Source organism: Podarcis filfolensis (assembly GCF_964270895.1).
Source record: "Podarcis filfolensis genome assembly, chromosome: 6".
Classification (NCBI taxonomy): domain Eukaryota; kingdom Metazoa; phylum Chordata; class Lepidosauria; order Squamata; family Lacertidae; genus Podarcis; species Podarcis filfolensis.
In genome coordinates, this window is record NC_139609.1 from 76,871,061 (window position 1) to 76,894,638 (window position 23,578).

Genomic DNA, 23,578 nt, shown 5'->3' on the forward strand with positions numbered 1-23,578 from the left:
ATGTGCATGGAGTCACAATTAATAGGTATCAAATAAATGTTCCATAAACAAGAATAGTAGGCGTGGTAAGTCACTGTCCAAGATGGAGGCAAAAAGCCTTTCCACAGTCAATATCCTAGATAGGTGCTCCAAACGTAGCAGTAGGGTACTCGGAGCACAGCTGCAAACAGAACAGTTCTTCCAGGATAATGAACTGTTTCAATGATAATTCTTCATCGGCTGGCAATGATATGAAATACAATACATTACATTCAAATGCAATACAGAGATTGAAATGACAAGCCTGCATATGAACAACCAATAATAAATACATTCCAAATTAATTGTCCAAATTACAGTACCCAAAATCTAGTGAACAGAACACAAACAGTAGCCATCTTTTCAAAGAACTTAAATAAAACAATTGAAATCTAATTCAGTATTCAAACCCCCTGGGTGCAGAGATTTAAATAGGTAAATAAGTCTGGTTTCTTGTTGGTGCAGTAATTTGACATGATCACTCCTCATCCCAAATTTTCTCTGATTAACCCATAGGACTGTGTAAAGTAGGTCTGTATCTGCATGATGATGTTTTACAAAGTGCTCAACTAAAGGTGTCTCCTGGTGGCAGCAGAAGCAACGGGGGTAGACAGGGTGCTTCCTCTTGCCCATCCACTGCGGAAGACTGCTTCTGTAGAGACTGAAATGGTTAAATCACTTAGTTAACTTGTCTTGAAAAGAAACTGCTAGGCAGAAAGGAAACAAGGCTTATATTGCGTTTGAATCCTTTGTGGTGGCTTCTGCATTGGGGTTGCCACCTTGCACGCAATAACTGCATGTTGATTCATACCTTGTTATTACTGATCCCCACTAAGGAAACCTAGATATTTCCCTACACCTCATCGTTCCCTCCATTCTTCTCCTGAAGTTCTTATCTACAGAAACAGTCCTAGCCCAGAACACTTTGCACTCCATGGGCCTTGGAGAAAACAGACAAACATGCACACCCTTCGGCAATCTTTTCATGCACAAAGAGGAGTATTTGCGGCCCCTTGCCATACCTGGTTCATGTGTTTGAATGCAGAAACCCCCAGCTTCAATCTCTGATGCTTAGACGTAGGGCTAGGGAAAAACTCTTATCTGAATCCTTGGAGAGACACTGCCAATCAGTCAAGATAATACTGAGCTTGATGGACCAATGGGCTGACTTTGTATAAGGCAACTTCTTATGTTCCTAAAATGGTTGGATCAACAGCAGGCACAAAGAATTCAGAAGGCATTAGTAGTGGAATCTGTTTATACTCCTCTAGAACAACTCCAAGCGACGCGCAGCTGCTAATGTGTTAGCAAAGTATTTATACACAATTCATAAACAGAAAATATATGAGAGTCACAAATAATAGGAGTCAAATAAATGTTCAATGAACAAAAATAGAAGGCGTAGTCAGTCAGTATCAAGGAACACTGAGATGGAGGCAAAATGCCTTTCAACATTCAAAATCCTGCAAATATGCGGTGATAGGTGCGCCAAACATAGAACAGTTTTTCCGGATAATAAACTGTTTCAATAATGATTCTTCATCAGCTGACAATAATAGAAATTGAAATACATTAAATTCAAATACAATACACAAATTGAAATGACAGACCTGTATATATACAAACAATAATAAATACATACCAAATAAATTGTCCCTACAGGTACATCAAGTAGCAAAGGATCAGCAATCACTTGATAGTGTAATAAGCTGATACTGTAGGCATAACCCTGGTAGCATTATAAAGGCTACTCACAGGTGCACTGAATCACATATAATTTCAGGAAATTTAAAGCTACAGAATCCAAAATCTAGCACAGAGAACACAAACAGTAGCCATCTTGTCAGAAAACTTAAATAAAACAATTGAAGTCTAATTCAGTGTTCAACCCCATCCCACCCCCCGGGTGTAGGGATTTAAATAGGTAAATCAATCTAGTTTCTTGTTGGTGTAGTAATTTGACGTAATCTCTCATCATCCCAAATTCTCTCTGATTAACCCAAAGAACCATGTAAAATAGGTCTGTATCTGTATGATGGTGTTTCACAAAGTGCTCAGCTAGAAGTGCTTCCATGATTTGATTTCTAATGCGGGATCAATGCTCTCCTATAGAGACACTGACCGCTCGTGTGGTCAATCCAATGTAAAGCAGATTGCAAGGGCATCTTATAATTAGGTATACACCTCTAGAGCAGATTACATCCCCATGTAAGAGTCACTGATAGGTTGACAGACACCAGTCTCACCTCGGTCACAGCCTGCCTCAGGCAAGTTACTCTCTCAGGGTTGTTTCACGCTGTATGGAGCAAGCAGATTTTTTTTTTAAAGACATCTGCCTGGGATTTTAGGAAAGGGAAATTATGTAAACTGGACTCCACATCTGGAATCTTCTGTACTCTCTGTACCTGCTATTTATCTTCTTTTGCTAAAACCTGATGTGGGTTGGCTGCAACCTCCACAGGCTGCCTGAAAATTGCAGCTACCTATCAGCAGCTATCAATCATATGCTGCGTAGAGTTGCCACTTCCTACTCAAGTGCTAAATTTCCCCATCATTGCAACTCAATGATGAGGAACCATCACACCTATGGAATTTCCCTCTGTCCCACAGCCTGGCACATCAGGAAACAAGGTCTCTCAGCCTTTCCCTATCTGGAAAATGAGTACCTATAGGGTTGTTGTTAGAAGTGGAATTCTTAGGAGGGCCTCATGGGTTGTTTTGAGGCACCTCACACATTTTTGAGGTCCAATTGCAGATCCGTGTGGTGATCGGTCATCACTCAGTATTAAGCACCCAGGCCAACAAGTGACAAAAATCCGAGGTGCTCTGTGGTTATATCCACACCACACATTTAAAACACGTGTTTTCCCCAATCCCAAAGAATCCTGGGAACTGTTGTTTGTTAAGGGTGCCGGAAATTGTAGCTTTGTGAGAGTTGAAGTACAGTTCCAAGGATTCTTTGTGGGAAGCCATGCGCTTTAAATTTATGGCGTGCATGAGTGGAATACAGTGGTACCTTGGGTTAAGTGCTTAATTCGTTCCGGAGGTCCGTTCTTAACCTGAAACTGTTCTTAACCTGAAGCACCACTTTAGCTAATGGGGCCGTGCCACTGGAGGACGATTTCTGTTCTCATTCTGAAACAAAGTTCTTAACCTGAGGTACTATTTCTGGGTTAGCGGAGTCTGTAACCTGAAGCGTATGTAACCTGAAGTGTATGTAACCTGAAGTACCACTTTATTACCTTTCAGTTAAAAAAAAAATTAAAACATTAGCTCAAGTTTCTGTTAACTGCAGCACGGCTTGTAATCATGCAACACTGGAAAACAGAAAAGGAGATTCCTCTGCACAACCGGATCAATAATGTTTGGGAAGTGTTCACCTTGGAGACACAGAAAGCAGTGAGAGAGGGTTAGAATAATAGAATTGTAGAGTTGGAAATGGGATAATTTTGGCAATCTGTGGCTTCCCTTTTTCACATTTTTCACCTGCCCCCATCCCAACAGTGCTTGTTTGTGTGTAAGGGACTAGGGGCTATGTTTTTATTCAGAACTAGCCAGAACTAGCCTTATTCAGAACTCAGGTTGCAACGATTTATGTATGCGAAATGCCTACTAGTTTATATCTGAGGCCTTTTATCCTTGGAGCGTCAGTATCCATAGGAGCCAACCCCTAGGGGCCAAGGTCCCTTCAGTCCCCCAATAAAATATCTGAGGAGCCTACCCCCCCCCGTTCATGGGCACTACCATTCAAATGGAGTGTGTGTGTGTTGTGATCGGTTATGAACGGTTTATCTCTCCCCCCCCCCAATATTTTATTCAAGTTGGCGCCCTTGTCCGTATCATTGGAACTGTGTATTTCTCACTTAAAATCAACAATGACGTATTGAAAACAAAACAAACATTAGCTCAAGTTAACTTTCTGTTGCTTTGCTGTCAACCTAAAGCAAGCGAAAGGTTAAAGAGGGGGACCCCGAGATACTGTACTGAGTGCGAAAGCGCTAGGAGAAGCCCGAGTTCAAGCCGGGGGGAGTTCCCCTCGTCGTCACCGCCGCCGCCTCCTCGCAAGCGGAGGCCGCAGCTTCGGCGACTCCTCCTCCGGAGGGCCGGGCCAGGCCGCGTATAAGAAAGCTGAGCGGCGGCGGGGCGGGGAAGGACGGGACACTTGGTTACCGCGCTGCCGCCGCCGCCGCCACCGGACCAGCCTTTGCTCTTGCGCCTTCCTTCGCGGACCCCACGACGCCATGAAGCCCAGTCGCCCCGCCGGCCTGTGCGCCCCCGTTCTCCTGCTGCTCTTGCTGCTGGGCGCCGCCGCCGCCGAGTCGGTGAGTCGCTTCGGGGCGTCCCGGGAAGAAGGGGTGGCGGACGCTGGAGAGTCGCCGGCATTGATTTGGTAGCGGGCGCGCGCGATTGTAAGGAGGCAGGCAAGGCTTGGTATTTTCCGAAGCGGGGGGCGGGGGGGAATCGGTAGCGGGGAATAATCGGAATGTGTTGATTCTGCCGCCCCCCCCCCTCCGTCGCACACGCTAACTTGTGAACTTTTGCACGAGGGGCGAAGAGGGAGAGTCTGCAAACCGCCCCATTCCCTCTCCCTCCCCCATTGCTTTGGGAACCGGACTTTGGAACGAGCGCTTACTTCTCCTTAATCTTTCCTGGTGCTGCTGCTGCGGGCGCGGTAACGGGGTGGGGGGGGGCAACGGAGGTCGCCTGCTTGCCTGCCTGTCCTCTGTAACGTTGGGACGCAATTCTGCTGGCTCTTTTTGGGAAAGTGGGATGGGGTTGGGTTCCCCCCTTGTTTTCCCACATGCACGCCCCTCTCCAAATCCCTGGAGCTATGGATGGGAGCTGGGAATGAGACTCCCCCCCCCCCGTGAAGCGAGGAGCATGCACATTCCTTCTCCCTCTCCCAGTCCGTTTTCGCTTGTTGTTTTCCTCTTCCACCGCTACTTGACCCCCTCCCCTAGTTAACAGTGGAGTACCCCCCCCCCACTTCAAACGCCTGGCGGCTGCTTAACACTTTCCCCCTCTCTTATTCCAGTGAGGCTGATAGGGGTGGGTGGGATAGGCGACCCTTACTCTATCCCCCACTTTGCTCCCCTTGCGCCCGCTCGCCCGCTGGCTTTCGTCATCCTCTTGACCTGCCTTGCGGCTTCCTCGCCTGCCTCCCTCCCTTTCTCCTACCCTCTCATCTCAAGTCTCCAAATACCAGCACATTTTGGCAAATAACGTGCCCCGCTGCCTTATTTAGCACTTCCTCTCGCTCATAGCTGTGGAATGAGTAACCGCTGACCGAAAGCCTGGCTCTGTTGCAATTCCCTAACGTCATGCAGAACCCATTAAGTGAAATCCCCAGGGCTCTGGCATGGTACAAATCGGGAGTTTTCTTGTAGGTCTGGATTTGATAATTTTCCCTCTCGGTTGTTCTCTGACAATAGGAGACCTTGGGTTGGGGTTTTTGTGTGTGTGTGTGTGTGTGTTTTCCCTTTTGCTCCTCCTCTCCCGCCAACCATAATACACCTTTACAGGTAGTTATTTCTCAGGTAAACACCCTTGCCTCTTGACCTTTGACCATGCCGAATAGAATATGTTTGCTAAGACTATGCAAAACCGTTGTGGGGTGGTGAGAGCCTTGTTTCAGTTAACTTAATGGTGTTGTATAGGCTTGGCAGGAGAAATTTTGCATCTGAAGGGGTGGGAGAAGGTTCCTGAGAGTGCATGGAGTGGAATAAAAGAATAATTCCAACTGAGTTATGACTCCCGGCAGACTGCTCCTAGGAAGGGTGTGACAGTATTTTAGCAGCTCTAATAAAGAGACTTTGCTACCTCTTTCTGAAGTTGGGAGTGGTAGCGTGCATAAAATAAGATTTATTTAATCCCTCGATAAGAACAGCCTGCTGGATCAGGCCAGTGGCCCCTCTAGGCCAGGGGGCCAAACAGATGCTACTCTCCCCTCCTGCGGTTTCCAGCAACTGATGTTCAGTAGCATTCCTGCTTCTGACTGGAGGCAAAGCATAACCATCATGGCTAGTAGCCATTGACGGCCTTGCTCTTCATGAATTTGTCTAATCCAGGGGTCAGCAAACTTTTTCAGCATGGGGCCGGTCCACTGTCCCTCAGACCTTGTGGGAGGCCGGACTATATTTTTTTTGGAGGGGGGAAAGAACAAATTCCTATGCCCAACAAATAACCCTGAGATGCATTTTAAATGGAACACACATTCTACACGTGGGCCGGATTTAGAAGGCGATTGGTCCGGATCTGGCCCCTGGGCCTTAGTTTGCCTACCCATGGTCTAATCCTCTTTTAAATACATCCAAGTCCGCAGTCACCATTGACTCCTGTGGGAACGAGTTCCATAGTAACTCCCTTTTTGATAGGGATAGATTTGTTTTAATCTTTCCCTCTGTGGTTTATTTAACATTTACCTGTGCTGTCTCCTTACCAATCCAAGCCTTTCTTTTTTGCTGGGACCAAAAGCACAACTTGCGGAATTCCCTCCCCTTAGAGCTGGGTCTGGCACCTTCATGGTGAAGTTTTTGTGTTATTATCACATGAGACTTTTGCTTCAAATGGCAGGGGTGTTCCTTGACCTTCTTGTAGATCAGGTTCAGCGTACATCATTTTGCTGTAGTTGGACATAGGCAACAGAAATAATTAAGTATGAGTTGCCTGGAAGTACTACAGCATGTGTTTGCTACTTTGCCTGATTGCTCTTAATGTGCTGCATTTAGTTTGTGGAAAACATAACTTCTTCATATATTGATGTGATAGGAACTCATTTTGTTACTGCGATGTTGTAAATTGTTTATTCGTTTGTCGTGGAGATTCCTTTCATGCACCAGTAAAGAAACCATCTTGGGAAACTTCTTCCAGGGGATCTGGATTTTTGGGTGTGTTCCCTCCCCCCTTCAGTAGGTCTGAGGGAATCTCAGGTAATTTTGAATTTAGGCTCTAGGATCTATCAGCAGCTTTTGTTCAGAGACTTGCCACTATCTTTAAACATTCCTTCAGCTCCCTTATCAGTCAGAGATGCTGTTGACATGCGGCTTGAGTGTTATCAAAATATCTAGCCATCTTCTGCTTTTTTACTTGCAGTCCTGTTAACTACCTGGCCTGAAGTAGATGGTGGGTCCAAATACACAGGAATGTACTCCCCCACCTTTTCTTTTTGCAATGGCCCCATTTAGTGACAGGAAGATTATGTGGAGTTTTCAGTAGACTAATCCACGTATTCACTTGTGGCAGTTGTCTCCTTTTTTTAATGTTGTATTTTACTACTTTGTTGATTGGCAAATAACACTTTAAAAAGTTGTCCAGTAAATTCACTACCCGCCAAGTATTGCAATAAAAAGGAAGGGTGTAAATCTAAAAAAATATTTCCTGAAGCTGCTCATCCAATGCATACATGAATCTTGGTCATGGAGAATCAACCAGGTCCCCGGTGTTACAAGAGTAAAGGAGCCAGTGAAATTGGCTTTCCTCTGCAGTGTTAAAACAGTAGTAGAATTTCCAAAAACTTAAGTATCTGATTGGCTCCGCTTCACATTTTGTAAAGTAGTGCAGCATTATTAATGAACAAACTGGTTTGTCCCGTCCTGTTGCCATGAACCCCTCAGGCTTGTTCTTTCTATTCCTGCTCAGTTTTTTCTTCTGTCTCTCACAATCAAATCAGCATTGTTAACCTGAATATGTAACTTTATTTTTTGTTTGTACCATATGATTTGGACAGGCTCGGGCAGAGTTCAGGTGTGCCCTCATTTGCCTGATGTGATATAACTACCTGTTCTGCTAAGGCAAAATAAGAATGGGCCTTGACAGCTATTCCAAATGTTCTTGCTTCATCACAAAGGTAAATTAGATGCTAATACAACATTTCCCCATATAGGCAGTATGTGGTCAAGTGGCACACGCAGCTCTTGTGTGGCCAGTGGGAGCCATTTAGAATTTGGACAATCCCAGCTTTTCACTTATTAGGAGTTTCTAGTCCTCATGGTTGCAGGGTTATCAAATATCAGAAAATGCAAAGGAACTGGAAACATGGTAAGAAGTACAGTTCTGATTTCCGTTTTCCAGAATCTTCCAACGTTAGGACTGTCTCTTCCACACTTGGTGGTGGAGGGGGGGGGTGTCCTGAATTAAAACACTGTAAATCAAGCTAACTATGAAAAATTAACAGCTGCTAGGCATGTACAGATGAAGTGCAGTTCACTTTGGTCACAAGTAATTAAAAGTGTAAGTTGAGTAGCTCTTGAGCTCATCAAAGACTGCTAGTATAACCATGGTTGCAAGTTATCTGAACATGTTCTAGATGAGAGATGGGGAATATTGTTGGATTCCAGATCCCATTATCCATAATCATTGACTGCTGACTGAAGTAGATGGGCATTCAAGTCTTTCAAGTCTAGCAGCATCTTGAAGGACTACAAAATTCCCCATCCCTGTTTTAGAGAGAACATCCTTACTAGTCTGTTTCTCTCCCCACTATGTTTAGGAGGAAAGAGGTTCAAAGCATTGTGAGATTGGCAAATCAAGACTCTGTTACTAAGACCCATGCACTTAAAGCACATCCAACACACATTTAAAGCACATTCCTTCCCCCAAGACTCATAGTTTCTCTGTCACAGAGATACAATTCTCACCACCCTGCACAAACTACCACCCCCAGGAATTTTTTTTTTGGGGGGGGTGGTGTTGGATGTGCTTTAAATGCCACTGTTTGGATCTGCCCTAAGTAGCAAAAGGGGGGTGGACTTGTTGACCAATGTATTTGGGGCTGCAGGCGGTAGATATATTACTTACTATTTGTGATGCAAGCTTTGCCCCACAGTGTTATAACACGGTTCATCTCTTTAAAAAAAAAGTTTATTAATGTCTTCTACAGTAACAAAAGACAAAAATTTGGGTATTATGGAGTACAACATAATTACAAAAAATGCTAGGTCCACTATATGTCTAAAACCCCAAACCATATCCCTATATTTTCAAATAACCATGTGATGAAGACAGGGTTGCTACAGACTGTCTAAACCTGCCATTAATAAACTTTAAAAATGGATACCGTTCTTCCCTCCGCCCTTCCCTCCTCCATTACAATAACAATAAGGAAAGAAAAAAAAGTCAACTACAAACAATGAAAAATTGTCCTGGCATTGTATTATAATAAAGTTTCATTCAGTTACAATATTCTAAAAGATACCATTTTTTATCAAACAAATTGAGTTCAGTCTCTCCTTGAATTGCTTGACGGAGATAAGTTAGAGGTTTCCGAAAGAGCTATATTCCTTTTATTGTTATGCCACATCTCTTTCGGCACTGGCTCTTGAGATTTCCAATGGGATCCTATTACTAGTCTCATGGCATCTAATAGCAGGTATACCAAAGTCATGTGATGCTGTAGGATTTCAGCCACTTTCTCACACTGTTGACTTACTGCTGCCGGGCTAGTGGTAGCCCCATCAGATATTCTTTCTAGGCCTCTTTCCACCGCCAGTGTCTCATAATTAACGTATGGCTCTGGGTGGGATGTGCAGTTGTGACAAACATCATAGAGTTCTAGAGAAATAGTTGCATGGGTTGGTACCAGCTTTGTTTCAAATTCTTGGGCACTACTTGACTGCTAAACCGCCCACCTTTCATAGCTGTGAGTGTAACATTTATGGCTTGCTGATTTCCTTTAACGCTGTAGTACTTTCAGACCTAGATTCACGTTACGTGAAAGTAGTTCAGAGCCGTGGTCGTAATAGTCCATTGCAAAATGTTGTTTGGCTTAGTTTTGCATTGAATTGTCATATCCCCCTGCTTAAGAAAGGCTGAGTTGGGCAAACCTGCGCCTTATACTAGCCTAACAGTGAGAACACCAAGAGCTATGTAGTTGCGTCGTCAAGCCAAGAGGTCCCTCCACATATGTGTAATTTATCAGATTTTGGTACCAGAAAATAAGACACTTGCTATCCAGTTCTGCTGCCATCACTTAACAACCTGGGCTGCCATGATTGTCATCACTTTTTTCAGCCAAGATGTTCATGGTGCTTGAAAATACATCTCTGGTTCCATAAATCTTAATAGTGGTTGACATGGCAGCTGTGGTGCTTTGTGACTGATTAGAAAAACCCTTGTTCAGCTGGAGAGCGCTGTCTCTGCCCAGTATGTCAAACTGTGTTGGGAAAAATGCCAATATGTGGGAAAGTGTATGACACACGATTGTGGTTCATTGGTGCTGTTGGCAAGTTCCTACATGAGACTGAAGATGAGTTAATGGAAACTTACTGGGGAGAAGGGAGGGACAACCTCCAAACATTGTGCTTACGTCACATAGGAATTTGGGGGGGAGTAGGGGAAAGAGAAGGCATTGCAATACGTTTGGGAACTGGCTGACCTCCCATCTGTGTGTGATACAGAGAAACAAAGAAGGCTACTTGTTATGCCAATAACAGGAATTGATTGAGGTGAGAGGGTCTTGTGGAGGACTGCTAAAGAGTCTTAAGTGCATGTTAAATGTACAAGAAGTTTTCCTCTTGTATCAGACACTATTGTAAACCAGAGAAGTTAAACTGCCCTGAGTGATCCTGACCTTCTGGCAGCTGTTATTGATGGCATTTGGGCTGATTGCTTAGACGTGGAGTAATGCAAGCCCTGAGAAAAGAAGCTTGAAAATATTTGGATTCAAATGGGTTTGTTGTGGCGAGGCTGATAAGCTTAGCTCCTCAGAGCAGAGCAGGGACACAGTCTGGAAAACAATTCCCTAAGAAGAGGCAACAGTTGTTCCCGTGTCTTTTAAGGTGTAAGCAACAACTTGAATGCATTGATACACAGCGGATAACTAAATTATAGGACCTATGGCCATGTTGAAATAACACATTAATCATGTTGCAAGCCCTTTAAATGTATTTTTGTTTTTACTAGACTCAAATCAGTTTAAATTAAAACAGAGGTGCATTCCTGTGACCAGTTCAGCAGAGCTTTGTCTGTAGAGGCAGAAGGAGATGGCAAAATCTGTTCACCTTCATTCAAGTGACTTTTTCAGTTCGTCTCCAATCCTAGTGCTTCTTGCACTAGAATAAATGTTTTGGAGTAATACATCTTTATTGGCTTTTTTTTAAAGGACTAGGGTCTGCTCTTCTGCTCCCAAGGTATTTCTGACTACCTGAGAAAAATAATAGCTGATTGCAGTGCAGGAAGCATAGACAAAAGACAACAACAGCCCCCCCCCCTTATTTCTCTTTTGTTTTCCTATTTCTTTCTTCCCCAGCTACATTGACACGTGATGGTTGAGGATGAGGAGAAACAGAATACAGTAGTTGGTAGGGACTAACTTTATTATGGAAAGCATAAAGGCTTCATTGGAAATAAAGTTAAACAAAAACACCACTACTGCATCTTGGTAATGAAAAATTTAGAGATTTGCAGCACAGTCCTTTGCACGTCTACACTGATAAGTCCCATTAAGCTGAATAGGGCTTACTCTTCACCTAAGTGTGTGTAGGAATGCAGTCTGTGAGTGCACAAAATAATTTGTATTAACTGAACTTGGCAGAACCTGTGTATAAGCTCTTGGAGGCTCACACATATTTACAGTGAGCAGGTGTCATTTAGGACAGCAAACATTTGACATGTATGTAGGACCGAAGGTGTGGACCTGTTGAATCCAGTAGAAGGAATTGTGTATTTACTTGGCCTTAAGCCATGGAAAGATCTGTGGACACAGAATTACATATATGCCAGTGTGTGCATTTTGTGGATGGCCTTTCTGAAGCTGTGAATTGCTAACTGTCAGCACCCCCACCCATTCATTAGTAGTGGTAGCAGGTCTTGTGCTTGACTCAGATTTCTGAGAATTGCACGTTATTTGGAAAACTCCCTGATTCAGTAGCTACAACTGAGCATGTGAATGAGTGTTCTTTTCATATAAAAGTGACACTGAATCAGCTTCCATTGATGTGTTGCAGTTCTGGCAAGTGATCGCAGAAGCTGCATATGTAAAAGGGGGAGAACTGGCAAAGACCAGAACTCTCTTGTCCAAAAATTCCAAGCTAAGGTGGATACTCTTCTCTCACTCCTTAAGCAGCACTCTGCAATCTGCTGGATTATGTTATGAATGCCTCTAATTTTGACTACACAGGTTTGGCTGCTTCTATGAACATAGGAAGGGTTCTGCTGGACTAAGTCAAAGGCCTATCTTGCCTAGCATCCTATTTTCCACAGTGGCCAATAGATGCCCCTGGGAGGGCTCCAAGCAAAGACATGGGCTTAGTAGCAGACACCTCCTTATATTTACCAGCAACTGCTATTAAGAGACATGCTGCCTCTTAACAGCGAAGGGATATGATAATGTCTTGAGTCATTGTGGAGAGCTTCTTCTGTTGGCTGGCCTCTTCCACCCAGCTGATGGACTAGCAGAGTCAATAAGTTATCAAGATTCCCTTTTTGAACATAAAAACCCTAGAAATTTTACAGAATGTCAAAAGGGTTGACGTATTGATCTGCACATGCTTAGATTTCAGCTAAATAAAGAAAAGACTTAGCATCCAGCAAAACAGCACTAGGAGCGAATATGCGGCAAAAGTGGCGTTGCCATTGTAGCTCGGCAAATGATTTCATTTTATAAAAAACCCAAAACAAGGGCATCTGAAAAAGTATTTGGACCACTCTTTTCCCTTGTTCTGTACTGCCCACTTTTGATTAATCCTCACACTGTTTGGCATTCCTCAGACTTGATAGGGATTCATGTAGGTGGGCTTCATTTAATGGAAGAATTCCTTAGTTCCACGGACTCCTTTCTTTGTGCTGCCCATTTTCCTTCAGCTATGGCAATGCAAAGATTGGTTCAGTGCACTGCTTGGTGTGCTGTTATAATAGTGGAAAGTACCTGATGCTTTGGACTGTAAACATTACATATTTCCTGTGATTCTGGAAAGCATCATTGTCTGGAAAAGTCACTGGTATTAATCAGATGTAGAAGAGGAAGGCTGTGCTAATCTCTAGGCCCCCTGATTAGATTAGATTATGTAAAGCAGAAACCCCTGCAAGAAACAGCTGTGCAAACAAACCTAGACAAACTGTTGCTACCTGTAAAAAAAATTTCCTGGTACCTTGCTCATCAGGACTTAAGTGTGGGGGTGCCAGATAGATGAACAATTAAACGTACCTTAGCAATGGAAAGCTAATAGGATCTTGGAAACCAGTTGAGGATGGTAGTTAAAACGGTAGAGCATGGAGCATCTTTGCGTAGGGGAGAACTCAAAAGGTCGCAAGGAGCTATGAATCAGCCATGGTTGCTAGTCAAAATGGCTGTATCCAGGATAGGATAACATGTCCCTGGGTACCAGTTGCACAACAACCATGGGAGAGGTCTCTTGCCCTAGTGGACCTCTGGCTGGCAACTGTGGCAAATAGGATGATGTACTCAGCAGACCATCTCATTTTCCTAATCTTTTGTAATTTAGATGTGGTTCTTCTTCCACACACACGGACAATTTATTGCACTCGGGTCACCTAACAAATGTATTGGACCCGCTGAGAAAAGCGGAACATTTTCACCTCCCTTCCTGCATTGTTTTCTTGGAATCTGCAACTTGCAAGCAGTCAGTCGTGAACACAAGTGTGTGCACAAAGAGAGTTGTATTTGCACAAGCTGGGTAGGTGGGGTAAATCCTTACCCCATACTGTTTCTCTTGTCCCGAACAGAGTGCTTGGAACATGGTGCAGAGTGAGTGCAGGTGTGAAAACCTAAAAAGCTTATCTACATGGTCTGGACTCATGAAAGCAGTGCTGGATTAAACCATGTGGAGGCCCCTAGGCAGTCAAAATCTCGGGACCTACCTCACATTGAACTAAGAAGGCTTGATTGTAGCTTACTTTCAACATCAAATCAATATTATTTTGATTTGTGGTCGTGGGGGCCCCATAGGCTGGAGCCTCCTATTCCTACCTGGTAATCCAGCACTACATGAAAGCCAGTGTCTCAAAATGCCATGTAACCTTTGTTCTGGTGTGGCTTTTGGGGCTTTCTGCACAGTAAGGCCTTCTTAGGATATGTAAGACAGTTGAAATATGCACGACTGTAATTTCACCAGAGAGTCTGCTGACGGGAGGATTCCCTTCCTTCCTTGGAACTAGCGAGTCACAAGATTGAACCAAGTGATACTTTGCTTTCCCGGCCTGGTTGGCCTTGTCAGATGTGACCTCACCCTTCACCTCAGCAAAGGCATTTTGAAGGAAGTTTGGTGAGTCAGAACAGACTGCTGATAGCAAGTTTCCTAAATGCTCTGAAAGTCTTAAGCAACACTTTTCTAAGGCATAGGCCTCAGAATCCAATAACCTGAGAAGCATAAAAGTTTACCTTGGCTGAGGGACCACATAAGCTGCCAAGCTGTTACGTGAGCCCAGCGCAGGTGGGGGAGAAATGATGGGGACGTGCCAATTTGGGGCTTTTTAAGGGTTGCCTTTGCAGCTATTGTCAATATGGCTCTGTCCAAACATCATATTCTGTTTACTTGAGTCACGTTAGGTAAATCTAGTGAGCTTAGTGCACTTGTAAAGCTGACCTATATGGGCTAATATGATTTGAAGTCCTGTAGGACAATGCTGCTGGCTAAAGCTTGCACATGACTTGCAAGCAGAAGAAATTGGCCCAAGGGGGTGAACTAAAATGGCTGTAACACCCCTTCAGAATGTAAATAGCTTCAACTTTCATCATGAAAGCAGCAGTCCTCTAAACATTGATTCAAGTCCATTTTCTTTGCTGCTAAGACACTGAGTTGGCTCAGTTTTGCAGGAACAAGAAGGATGCATATGCTCTTCCCTAGTGTGCTTTGCTTCAATTAGCTCCTGGTTTAGTCAAACCATAGTTTACATCTGAATTGGCAAACTGTGGTTTGGAAAAGGAAGATGCAGCTGTTGGGTAGGGGGAAAGGGATGGTGGGCTAATTCAGATCAGGGCTGGGAAAGGATTGAACTTTCTCCAAATTTCCCTGGTAGCAAGGACACAGACTCTTAACAAAAAAATGTCTCAAAGAGGAGCAGATTTTGAATGTAAATTTAAAAAGCACACTGGGATCTCTTAACTTTTTGCAGAATAGGATTTTTTAAAAAAAAAAAATCTCCCCCTAGCCATTTTAGGGAGACTTGTAGAAATAACTGGGAAGACAACCATACTGTACAGGGAAAACTTCCTAAACTTGTTTGTTTTAGGGCACCCATTTGATGTTGACTTGCTTGACCAACACTGTCCTGCTCTGCGGTGCCCTTCATGAATATTCTGTGCACCTGCCCACTCACAGGTGTGTGCACCTATTCACCTGGCCTTTCCATTGCCTCATATGTAAATTGGTGGTGCAGTCTAGAACATTCCCATGCAGCTGCACATTGCAGTGTAAGATCAAGGTGGGGTAGCAATCTGTTTTGCAGGGAAGCTATTGTTGAACTTGCCTTTGAAAAGTCTTTGATAAGCTCTTGAGGAACCCGGAGCTGTTCCCCAGAACTTAGCTTGAAAGCCGTTCCTGTGTGACAAATCCCCTTCAGAGGTATGATTCAAGATGAATTCAATAAATTACCTGTTACGGAAATCCAGCTTAATAAAGGCAGAATAATTAGCGTAATACAGAGAAACATAATAGGTCTTGGTCTTCAGAGCTAAGATGAAACAAATGAACTTGGTGCTTGTATTGGTGACAATACCTGTAGCTTAGCTTATCCTCAAGTCCTGCAAGAGCATTGGTGACATGTAATTCAGTCCTTTGCATCTGTGTACTAGCTGTGAAACTTAACTCTTGCACCACCACCCACATCATCCTGCATGGTTCCCAGAGCAAACCCCTGCGGACTACAGAGGAGAGGTGAATCGGTGGAAATCTTGTTTCTGCTTTCTCCATCTTGTCAGCAGGAGTATTTGCTCCCAGGAATCTCTGGATCCAGGCCTGATTGGATATGCAGAATAGCCTGGGGAGTGCAACACTGGGGAAAGGGTGGTCAGATCTAAAGCTTGATAGCCCTGATGATGAAGGCAGAGATGGAGGGGAAGTAATAATGGCCTGGGTGGGGGAAATACCGGTCAATCATTAATTGTGGGCAAGAGAAAAAAACTATCCTGTGAAGTGCCAGTTTCTGCGCAACTCCTGTTCACCGCATCTCTCCCTCCCTGCACACTGAGCAAATTAGATTAAGGCAGCACAAGCTATTTACTAGTACAGTACAACTCATAGAACAATTTGCACATTTAAGCGAACACTTAAAGGCATACTGCGAAAGGAAGGGCACACGTAGATCGTCTTAACAGTGCCTGGGAGGGGCCAGGGGTGTTGTCTTAGATCCCAAAGGTACCACTCCTATCTGACTGAGAAGCCAAGAACAAGCATGCTTTATAATCAAGAGTGGCAAGAGTCGTCGAGCCACTACAGCCGACGTTTCACAGGCTTGGGAATACTCCTTCTAATCCATCTGTCCACACATACGTAGCCTGTCACTCGAGTGTGTATCTTCTGCACCCAATGAAGCTTTTAGCATCTTCGGCTAACCAAATAAAGCGGTGCCATAAACAAAACCTGACTGGCAATTCTGTCTCTGCTTCTTTTCCCACACTTTTGTAAAAGCTGCACCCTAAATGCGTTGCATTGAAGTTGGGCAGATGCAGGCATTCAGTGTGTGCGTCGGCCATATTTTGGGAGGTTGGCTTCTGAGAAGACCAAATACCAGGAATTCACAGCATGGGAACGCAGCTCTCCCCCATCCCCAAACTGAGTTGCTTTCCATTTGCAAATGGTTAGTGGCAAACTGCCACCTTCTTCCTTGAGTTTGTTGGTCCAGGTCCTTGTACTTGGTGCTGCCAGCCCAATAGGTCTGATGGTTTACCCCACCTCCTTATGTACACATTGCTGGGAAGTACTAGCTAAGGCTGGCTATGGAAGATTTAATTGCCTGCCCCGTTAAAAGCGGCGCATGGCAGGGCTCTGTCTCTTGAGATTTTGCAAACTGGAGTCTGCTGTCTTTCAGCAGAGCCTGGAGGGGAATCTGGATTCTGGGGCTTGGATCTATAGAAGTGAGTAGTTCTGAAAGCTGCTAGAGTCACAGGCAGGATTCCCCTAATAAGGCAGCTAATGGTCTTTGATGTGCTAGCAGCAGTTTTGGGTAGTTCAGTCGGAAAAGCAAGAAGTGGTGGTTGAGCTGAAATCGTGAAACAGAAACTCAGATATATAAGCTAGGTGCCCAATGGCTCCTTAAACCAAGGTTGAAGTCACCAAAATGGAATGTCTATAAAGTCTTATTTTTTTCAAGTGATGGATTGACTGTGATTGATTCTCAGTTAAACATCTGGCTAGTTCAGATGGCAACCTTGAGCTAGGCTAAGAGCTTAAAGAACAAAAACTTAAAGAACAAAAGTTGCTTCATCCAGGGACAGTCCACATGTATATTGTCCTATTCCAACCTCTCTTTCTTAATGGGGACTTCTCAGGCTGCACAGGAAAAGCATTTTGGTTCCAGAAATTCATTCTGGTTGTGCAGATAAAATATAACTGATAGAATTCTACAGCATTGGGGGGGGGATTAAGTGTGAAAACAGTCCAGATCCATTGATCCCCAGATGGTGGAGATGTCAGGCATCAACCTGGTGCCCAGATACCTTCAGTTGGTTGCAAACGATTCAAAGTCATGTGCAAAAATTGTGTAGCACCTGGCTAATTTTGAACACTGCTGTTAATGTGAGAAAGGAGCCAGTGGTTAGTACCTACTTTCCCGGGGGTATACACATTAAATATAGCTTTTACTAATGATCTCTGCACTAACAATCATCCTTTGGAATATCTGGGTATGTCTTGGTGCATATGATTTCTGTGGCACTTACAATATTTGACTGCCCTGCTGCAGCAGCGCTTGTGGGTAGCAGAATCAAGGTGTGCATGTGTGCCTGCACACAGTCTGTGGCTGGCAGCTGCAAAGCAAATCTTTCAGCAATTTGTAGGCTAGAAAAGCTGCTTCTCCGCCCCTGTGCTCCTCCCAGCCATGTTTGTTAATCTCGCTTGGCACTCGATATGGGCAAATCTGCTTAATGCTCAGAAGATACGTTGCAACTGGATTAAATGTAGAAGTGACAGGCTTCTGTAGTTAAAGGATTCAGCTGGAGAGCATATTAATAGCAAAGCCTGTATACGTTGCCAGAAGCTCGTGGAGCTGCAGTGCCCCTCTGGTTGAAAAACAAACAGAACTGCCCATCAGGCTGACCCTGTGCAGCTCTGTTCAAAAAGCAGAAAATAATGGAGGAACAGCAAAATCCAAAATCGGCACCCACACAGTTTGCTTTCATTTTCTAAAGCCAAGCAGGGCTCTTAGGGTGGGACAGTGCATGGTAAATAAGCCCTGGAGATTAGCCCCCCACCCCTTTCAGTGCTCCCAGATCATTATGATAGATTCGCAATGTATTCATTCATTGATTCTGGAATATCAGGTAGGTAAGACTAGTCAGGTCTTTGGAAACAGAAAAGAACCCAATTTCCCTTTATTAGAAAAGGAAGAAACCTAGCTGCAAACTCCAAAACTGATACCTGAAACTCTGTGGAAGTCTAAAGGATCTCCAGAGTTGCCATTTAAATTGGCCCAAAGCAAATGTGGACAGGCCCTGCTCAGATGTAACATTTTTAGAGACTTTGGAGTTCTTAAAGAAAACACAATTATCAAAACGTCTTGTGTGTTGGAATTGGGGGCAGTTGGGGCATAGAAATGGGACTGCATGTAGACAGAGTGAATGGCAAGTGATTCATTCTGGGTGCAGCTTCCTATTGTAAGAATGGCAGCAAGGGCCAAGCAAGACTACATAATGCACCTTCATAGGAATCAGTGCTGGATCTAGGGCAGTATGGGTGGTTCCCTCACACAGGGTGCTGAGCTGAGGGGAGAACAGCAGCAGCAACAACAACCACCTATATTTACACCAGTAGTTACTGAGAAGATCCATGAAAAGCAACTGTACCAACAGGAATTATTGTGAAAATAAGAAATATTCAGGAAAGGGTGCCAAATTTTGTCCTCACTCAGGGCACCATATTACCAAAGTAGAGTAGTACATTTTTGCTCATATTGGAAAGAGGTTGGCATTGCAGATTTAAGTCTTCCCAGGGCACAGAAATGTAGTTACCACCCTGTTCAACAGGAGTGCCTGTCCAGGAAGGTGATGGACTCTCCTTCCTTGAAGGTTTTTAAGCAGAGGTTGGATGGCCATCTGTCATGGATGCTTTAGTTGAGAGTTCTGCATTGCAGGGAATTTGGACTGGGTGGTGTTCAGAATTCATTCCAACTCTTTGGTTCTATGGTCTGTTTAGCCTCAGTCTCCATTTACAACTTGCTCATATGAAGTAAGCTGTCCAATGTTCCTTAGGCCTAGCAACAAACCCTATGGTTCTTAGTGACCCATATTCCCAGCTGCATCGGGAGTAGCTTAGTATAAACCAAAGCAGAATAACTAAACCTTGGGTGTTCAGGAAACACATTTGAGAAGCTAACCTGGGGTTAAAGAGCTGTGCTTAAAAGCAAGCAAGAAAGGAGGCTGCTCTTCAAGGTTTGACTTGTAGCTCCCTCAGGACACGGCACAAGCTTGTCCTTCCTGGGGGTTGTGACTGTGGCCACAGCTTGGGGAGAGATTCAAAATGGTGGATGGAGCAATCCTGTCTCCTGCTCTATCCTCAAGTTGTGCCCAAATATTCTGTTTCTGTTGCTCTGTAGATATAGACTCTACTGCTAAAGAAGTTGTCTTTCAATTCCTTTTTGGCCTCACTAAAGGTCTCTGTTGACTCTCAAAAACTCCTATGTATTATTATACACATAAAGAAGTTTTGTGCTCTCCTGGCATGCATTTTGAACCACAACTCCCGCCTGGGGATCGAGCACCAGATTGGGAATGGCTGACATAGGACAATGGTATTTCATTCAATCGCATGGGCTCCTCCAGCAGCAAACACATCTGGGTCAAGTCTGTGTTTGTATCCGGCTCGGTCACTTTCTTGCAAACGAGTTTAAGTAATAGCTTATCAAAGCACACAAAAGATGGCGCATGTCTGACTGTAGTCTTGCTCATCCTCTGATCTGATAACACACCCACCCACCGCCCACTTCTGTTAGCCATTTTTCTAGTCTAGCCTGCTTAGTCTTTCAAGCCTTTTGTCAGCAACAGATGGGCACAAAGGAAAGTTATACCTGTGATTCATCACAATGAATGCAGCCTTAGTTGACATATGGGTGTGCCACAGCAGTTAAGAACTGCTTGCTTTGGACTGCCTTGCAATGAGGACAAAAGCTGGTCACCGTATGTGGACCAACTCTTTCTCTCAGAAGTCTGTGGCCTCAAGGACCAAATTCTGCACACAAAATGCATCCCATCTTGCAGAGTTCGGTTTTCCATTTGGGTTGCATGCAGAGTGTCTAGATCCTGTAGCATGGCACGGTTGAGAGATCTGGAATCTCTTGGTTAGTCCTGATCAGAAGCAACCACAGGATACTTCTGCCATTGACTGCCTCTATAACTCGTGCTGAACTTGCATCAGACTAGAGCTGGCAAGAGGACTTGCAAAAGGACTTTCTGACCTGTTTCCCTCAACATGCCATTCATTATTAGTGCCGTTGGGTCATCCATCCAGTGCTGCAGCCTCTTTGGCTGTATGGGTTCTCAGTTTTTCCTGCGTAAAAGCTTTCTCCTCTGGTAATAGTAAGTTAATAATCAGTTGCTCTTCAGTCAGTGACTCCAGATACCTTGACACAGAGAAATTCTACCTCTGTCCGGGCAGATGGAAATTTGTCCCTCAGGCGGAAACAAAAAATAGTTCAGTCCCCAAGCTGGCAAATGACCTAACGATTCTGGAATTGAGTTGTGTGTATTTCTAAGCTTCCATACTGGTCTTTTGATACCCAAGGTGTACTGAGCTGCAAGGGAAGCTGTCTTACCTCGGAGTAACTCTGAAGGTTGCTACAGGTTCTTTGAACAGTGGAAGGTAAACAGGCTCTTATGAAACTGCGTAGCTTGACATCTGAACCTTGGCAAAGTCACTTTGGCTTTTATGTACCCTGCAACAGCTTATCTTTTGCTGCTGTTGCTGTGCTAATTCCATATCTGTGGCTGCATTAGGCCCCAGCATTTAGTTCTTTTTTATTTTCAAAGGGCAGCTGCTGAGTTTGCTTTTTAAATTGTATGTTCTTGATGGAGCACTTAATTCAAGTGAGTTAGTATTTATTACGAAAAGAGAAAAGAAAAACCACCCTTTGATCCTCTTGTCAGCAGAATTTTCAGATGGGGGAAGCAAACAAATCTGTCAGTTCCAACCTTTGTATAATTGTGTTAATTGAATTCGGAGGCCTTGGGGAAGCAAACAGTGCCGTTTCACATGCGGCTGGCTCCAGGCACCAGCACTGTGGGGGAAGACAGGCCAGACATTCCCTCTGCCCACTGGCAGCATAGGGCAAGATGGTTGCAAGAACTTTAAATAGGGTTGCTACTGCCAGGTTGCCGTGGTGCCTTTAAAGCTGGCAGCCAGAGACGTTGCATGCTCTCTTCACCCTTCCCTGCTGTAGCAGGCAGAGGTTTTACTTTGATGCATAGGAAGTTTCAGAGAAGAGTGGATGAAACTCCGCAGGTAGAGAAGAGCAAGGCAGCAAATGAAATGGACCGCATCTTCTCCTGGCACTAGTTCTGGTAATGACCTGGCAACTCTCTTAATTATCAACAGGTTTGCAGTACACCTGGCACTTGGGCGATCTACTGTTATGTGTCACCTTGCCAGTCGAGTTAGGGCTCTGGTATGGTGACTGGTGTTGCTGCTTTTCAGTGGTACATCTTGCAACTTGATGCAGAAGTGCCCCTGTCCTGCAGGAGCCATCTGTGCAGCCCGTAAACACCTGTGGCTTTTAAACATGTTCTTCTAAGTTGGTTGATCAAGCTACAAGCCATCTTTGAATCAAGCTATCAAGACATCTTTGAATTTTGCCTATCTGTGGAACAACCAGTTTGGCATCTGGTCCATCAAGACTCTTCCTATAAATTATATATAAATATACACAGAGAGAGAGAGAGAGCGCGCAAAAATACAGTTCTACAGTTTCATCTAATTTCTGCTTAAGAATACAATGCTTTGTCTTAACATTCTGTAAATAAACTACTTATTTCCAAATCCTACTAATACAGCATAAACACTCCAGTTATTTCTTAATTCCTCACTCATTTATGCTAGTTCATAACACTTAAAATAGAATTCTTAGAATAATTAATTCCAACTCCCTTTTCTTTTGTTTTCATCCAATTTTCAGATTTTATTAAATTATTGTGTCTAATTACCCAATCTGTTAACTTCTAGTATCCCCCCCCCCGACTACTAATATCAAACCTTCAGATGTCAAGGAGATAAAGATCTATGCAACTTTTAGAAGACATCTGAAGGCAGCCCTGTATTGAGAAATTTTTAATGCTTGGTATTTTACTATGTTTTTATATATGCTGTAAGCTGCCCAGAGTGGCTGGGGAAACCCAGCCAGATGTGCAGGGTACAAATAATAACATTATTATTATTATTAACCATTCCTTTTAAATCTTGTTTTCCCTTCTTAGGTGAGAGAAACCGAGACTATGGACCCACAGCTATATGAATTTCCATCTGGAGATTTGCCAGATGATGAGGACTCAAGGCCTGACTTTGTAATTGATGAAGATGGCTATGACTACTCAGGTTCAGGAGATGAAGAAGGTATATATGCTTCACTCTAAACTGCCTCTAGCTCCAAGCCAAACAGCCTTTTGCATGTGTAAAATCTGTGCTCTTCTTGCCTAGGCTTGTAGTAAGCCGCAGGTTATAAATCTGAGATGAGCACAGGTTGTTTGCATTGTGCTCCTATTTACTTTGCTGAATATCATCTCGCTAAACTTGGGGTGAAAGCATTGTACTCCCTAATTTGAGGCTTTGCGAGTGCGCAACCACCCTTAGCCAGGTGTGTGTGGATGGGAGATGCTCAACCTGCTTCGCCATTTATTGCAATCTGAATGCCTGCTTATACCTTCTAGTTCACACGCCTAACCTGAAAGGGAAACAAATGCTCTTCTGTCACACAACCACTGTTCCAACAGTGTGGGGATGCAGCCTGCGCTTGTCTGGAACAACTAGCTAAGAAATTCAAATATCCGCACTGACCTGCAGCAGCTGGTCACTGGCCAGGGAAATTTCCCACATTGTTGTGGTTCTGTTAGACAACCCCCATTAAGGCTGTATTTAGGAAGAAGCTTTCCCCCTCCTTTCTTCGGAAACGGCTCTTCTTTCTCCCTCCCCTCTCATTACTTCAGCCTTTTGATGGCACAACAGCCTCGCATTTTGTCCCCTTTGCTTTTCCCAAACTCCCAGCACAGCCTTGCTCCGACAACTTGTTGCACGCTGCGTTCTCAACGCGGAGGAAAAACAAGCTCCGAAAGTAGCACGCAACAAGTTGGGGCAGATCTGGGGCTTTACATGAGCCAGTTCTCCTCAAGGAATGGGTGTTTGAAAGAAGGGCAGCTCCTCTCTTGAAAACAAGTCAAACAGCACGCTGTGTGTGGACTTGCAGTGGC

At 44.1% G+C, this 23,578-nt stretch overlaps 1 protein-coding gene and 1 long non-coding RNA gene across 2 annotated transcripts in view; one reads left to right on the forward strand and one right to left on the reverse strand.

The window, feature by feature from the left end:
- Nucleotides 1-10,658, reverse strand: LOC310764846. The gene is made up of 3 exons (XR_014549271.1): nucleotides 8,665-10,658; nucleotides 1,041-8,618; nucleotides 1-219 (listed from the first exon to the last, which is right to left on the reverse strand). It is a non-coding gene; the product is annotated as an uncharacterized lncRNA (long non-coding RNA).
- Nucleotides 4,209-23,578, forward strand: part of SDC4 (syndecan 4) — a 25,151-nt gene continuing 5,781 nt past the window's right edge. The window contains exons 1-2 of the mRNA XM_083619226.1: nucleotides 4,209-4,340; nucleotides 22,592-22,727. Of these exons, the coding sequence (XP_083475352.1) occupies nucleotides 4,260-4,340; nucleotides 22,592-22,727 (217 nt within the window). The 5' untranslated portion in view covers nucleotides 4,209-4,259. The remainder of the gene's footprint in view (nucleotides 4,341-22,591; nucleotides 22,728-23,578) is intronic.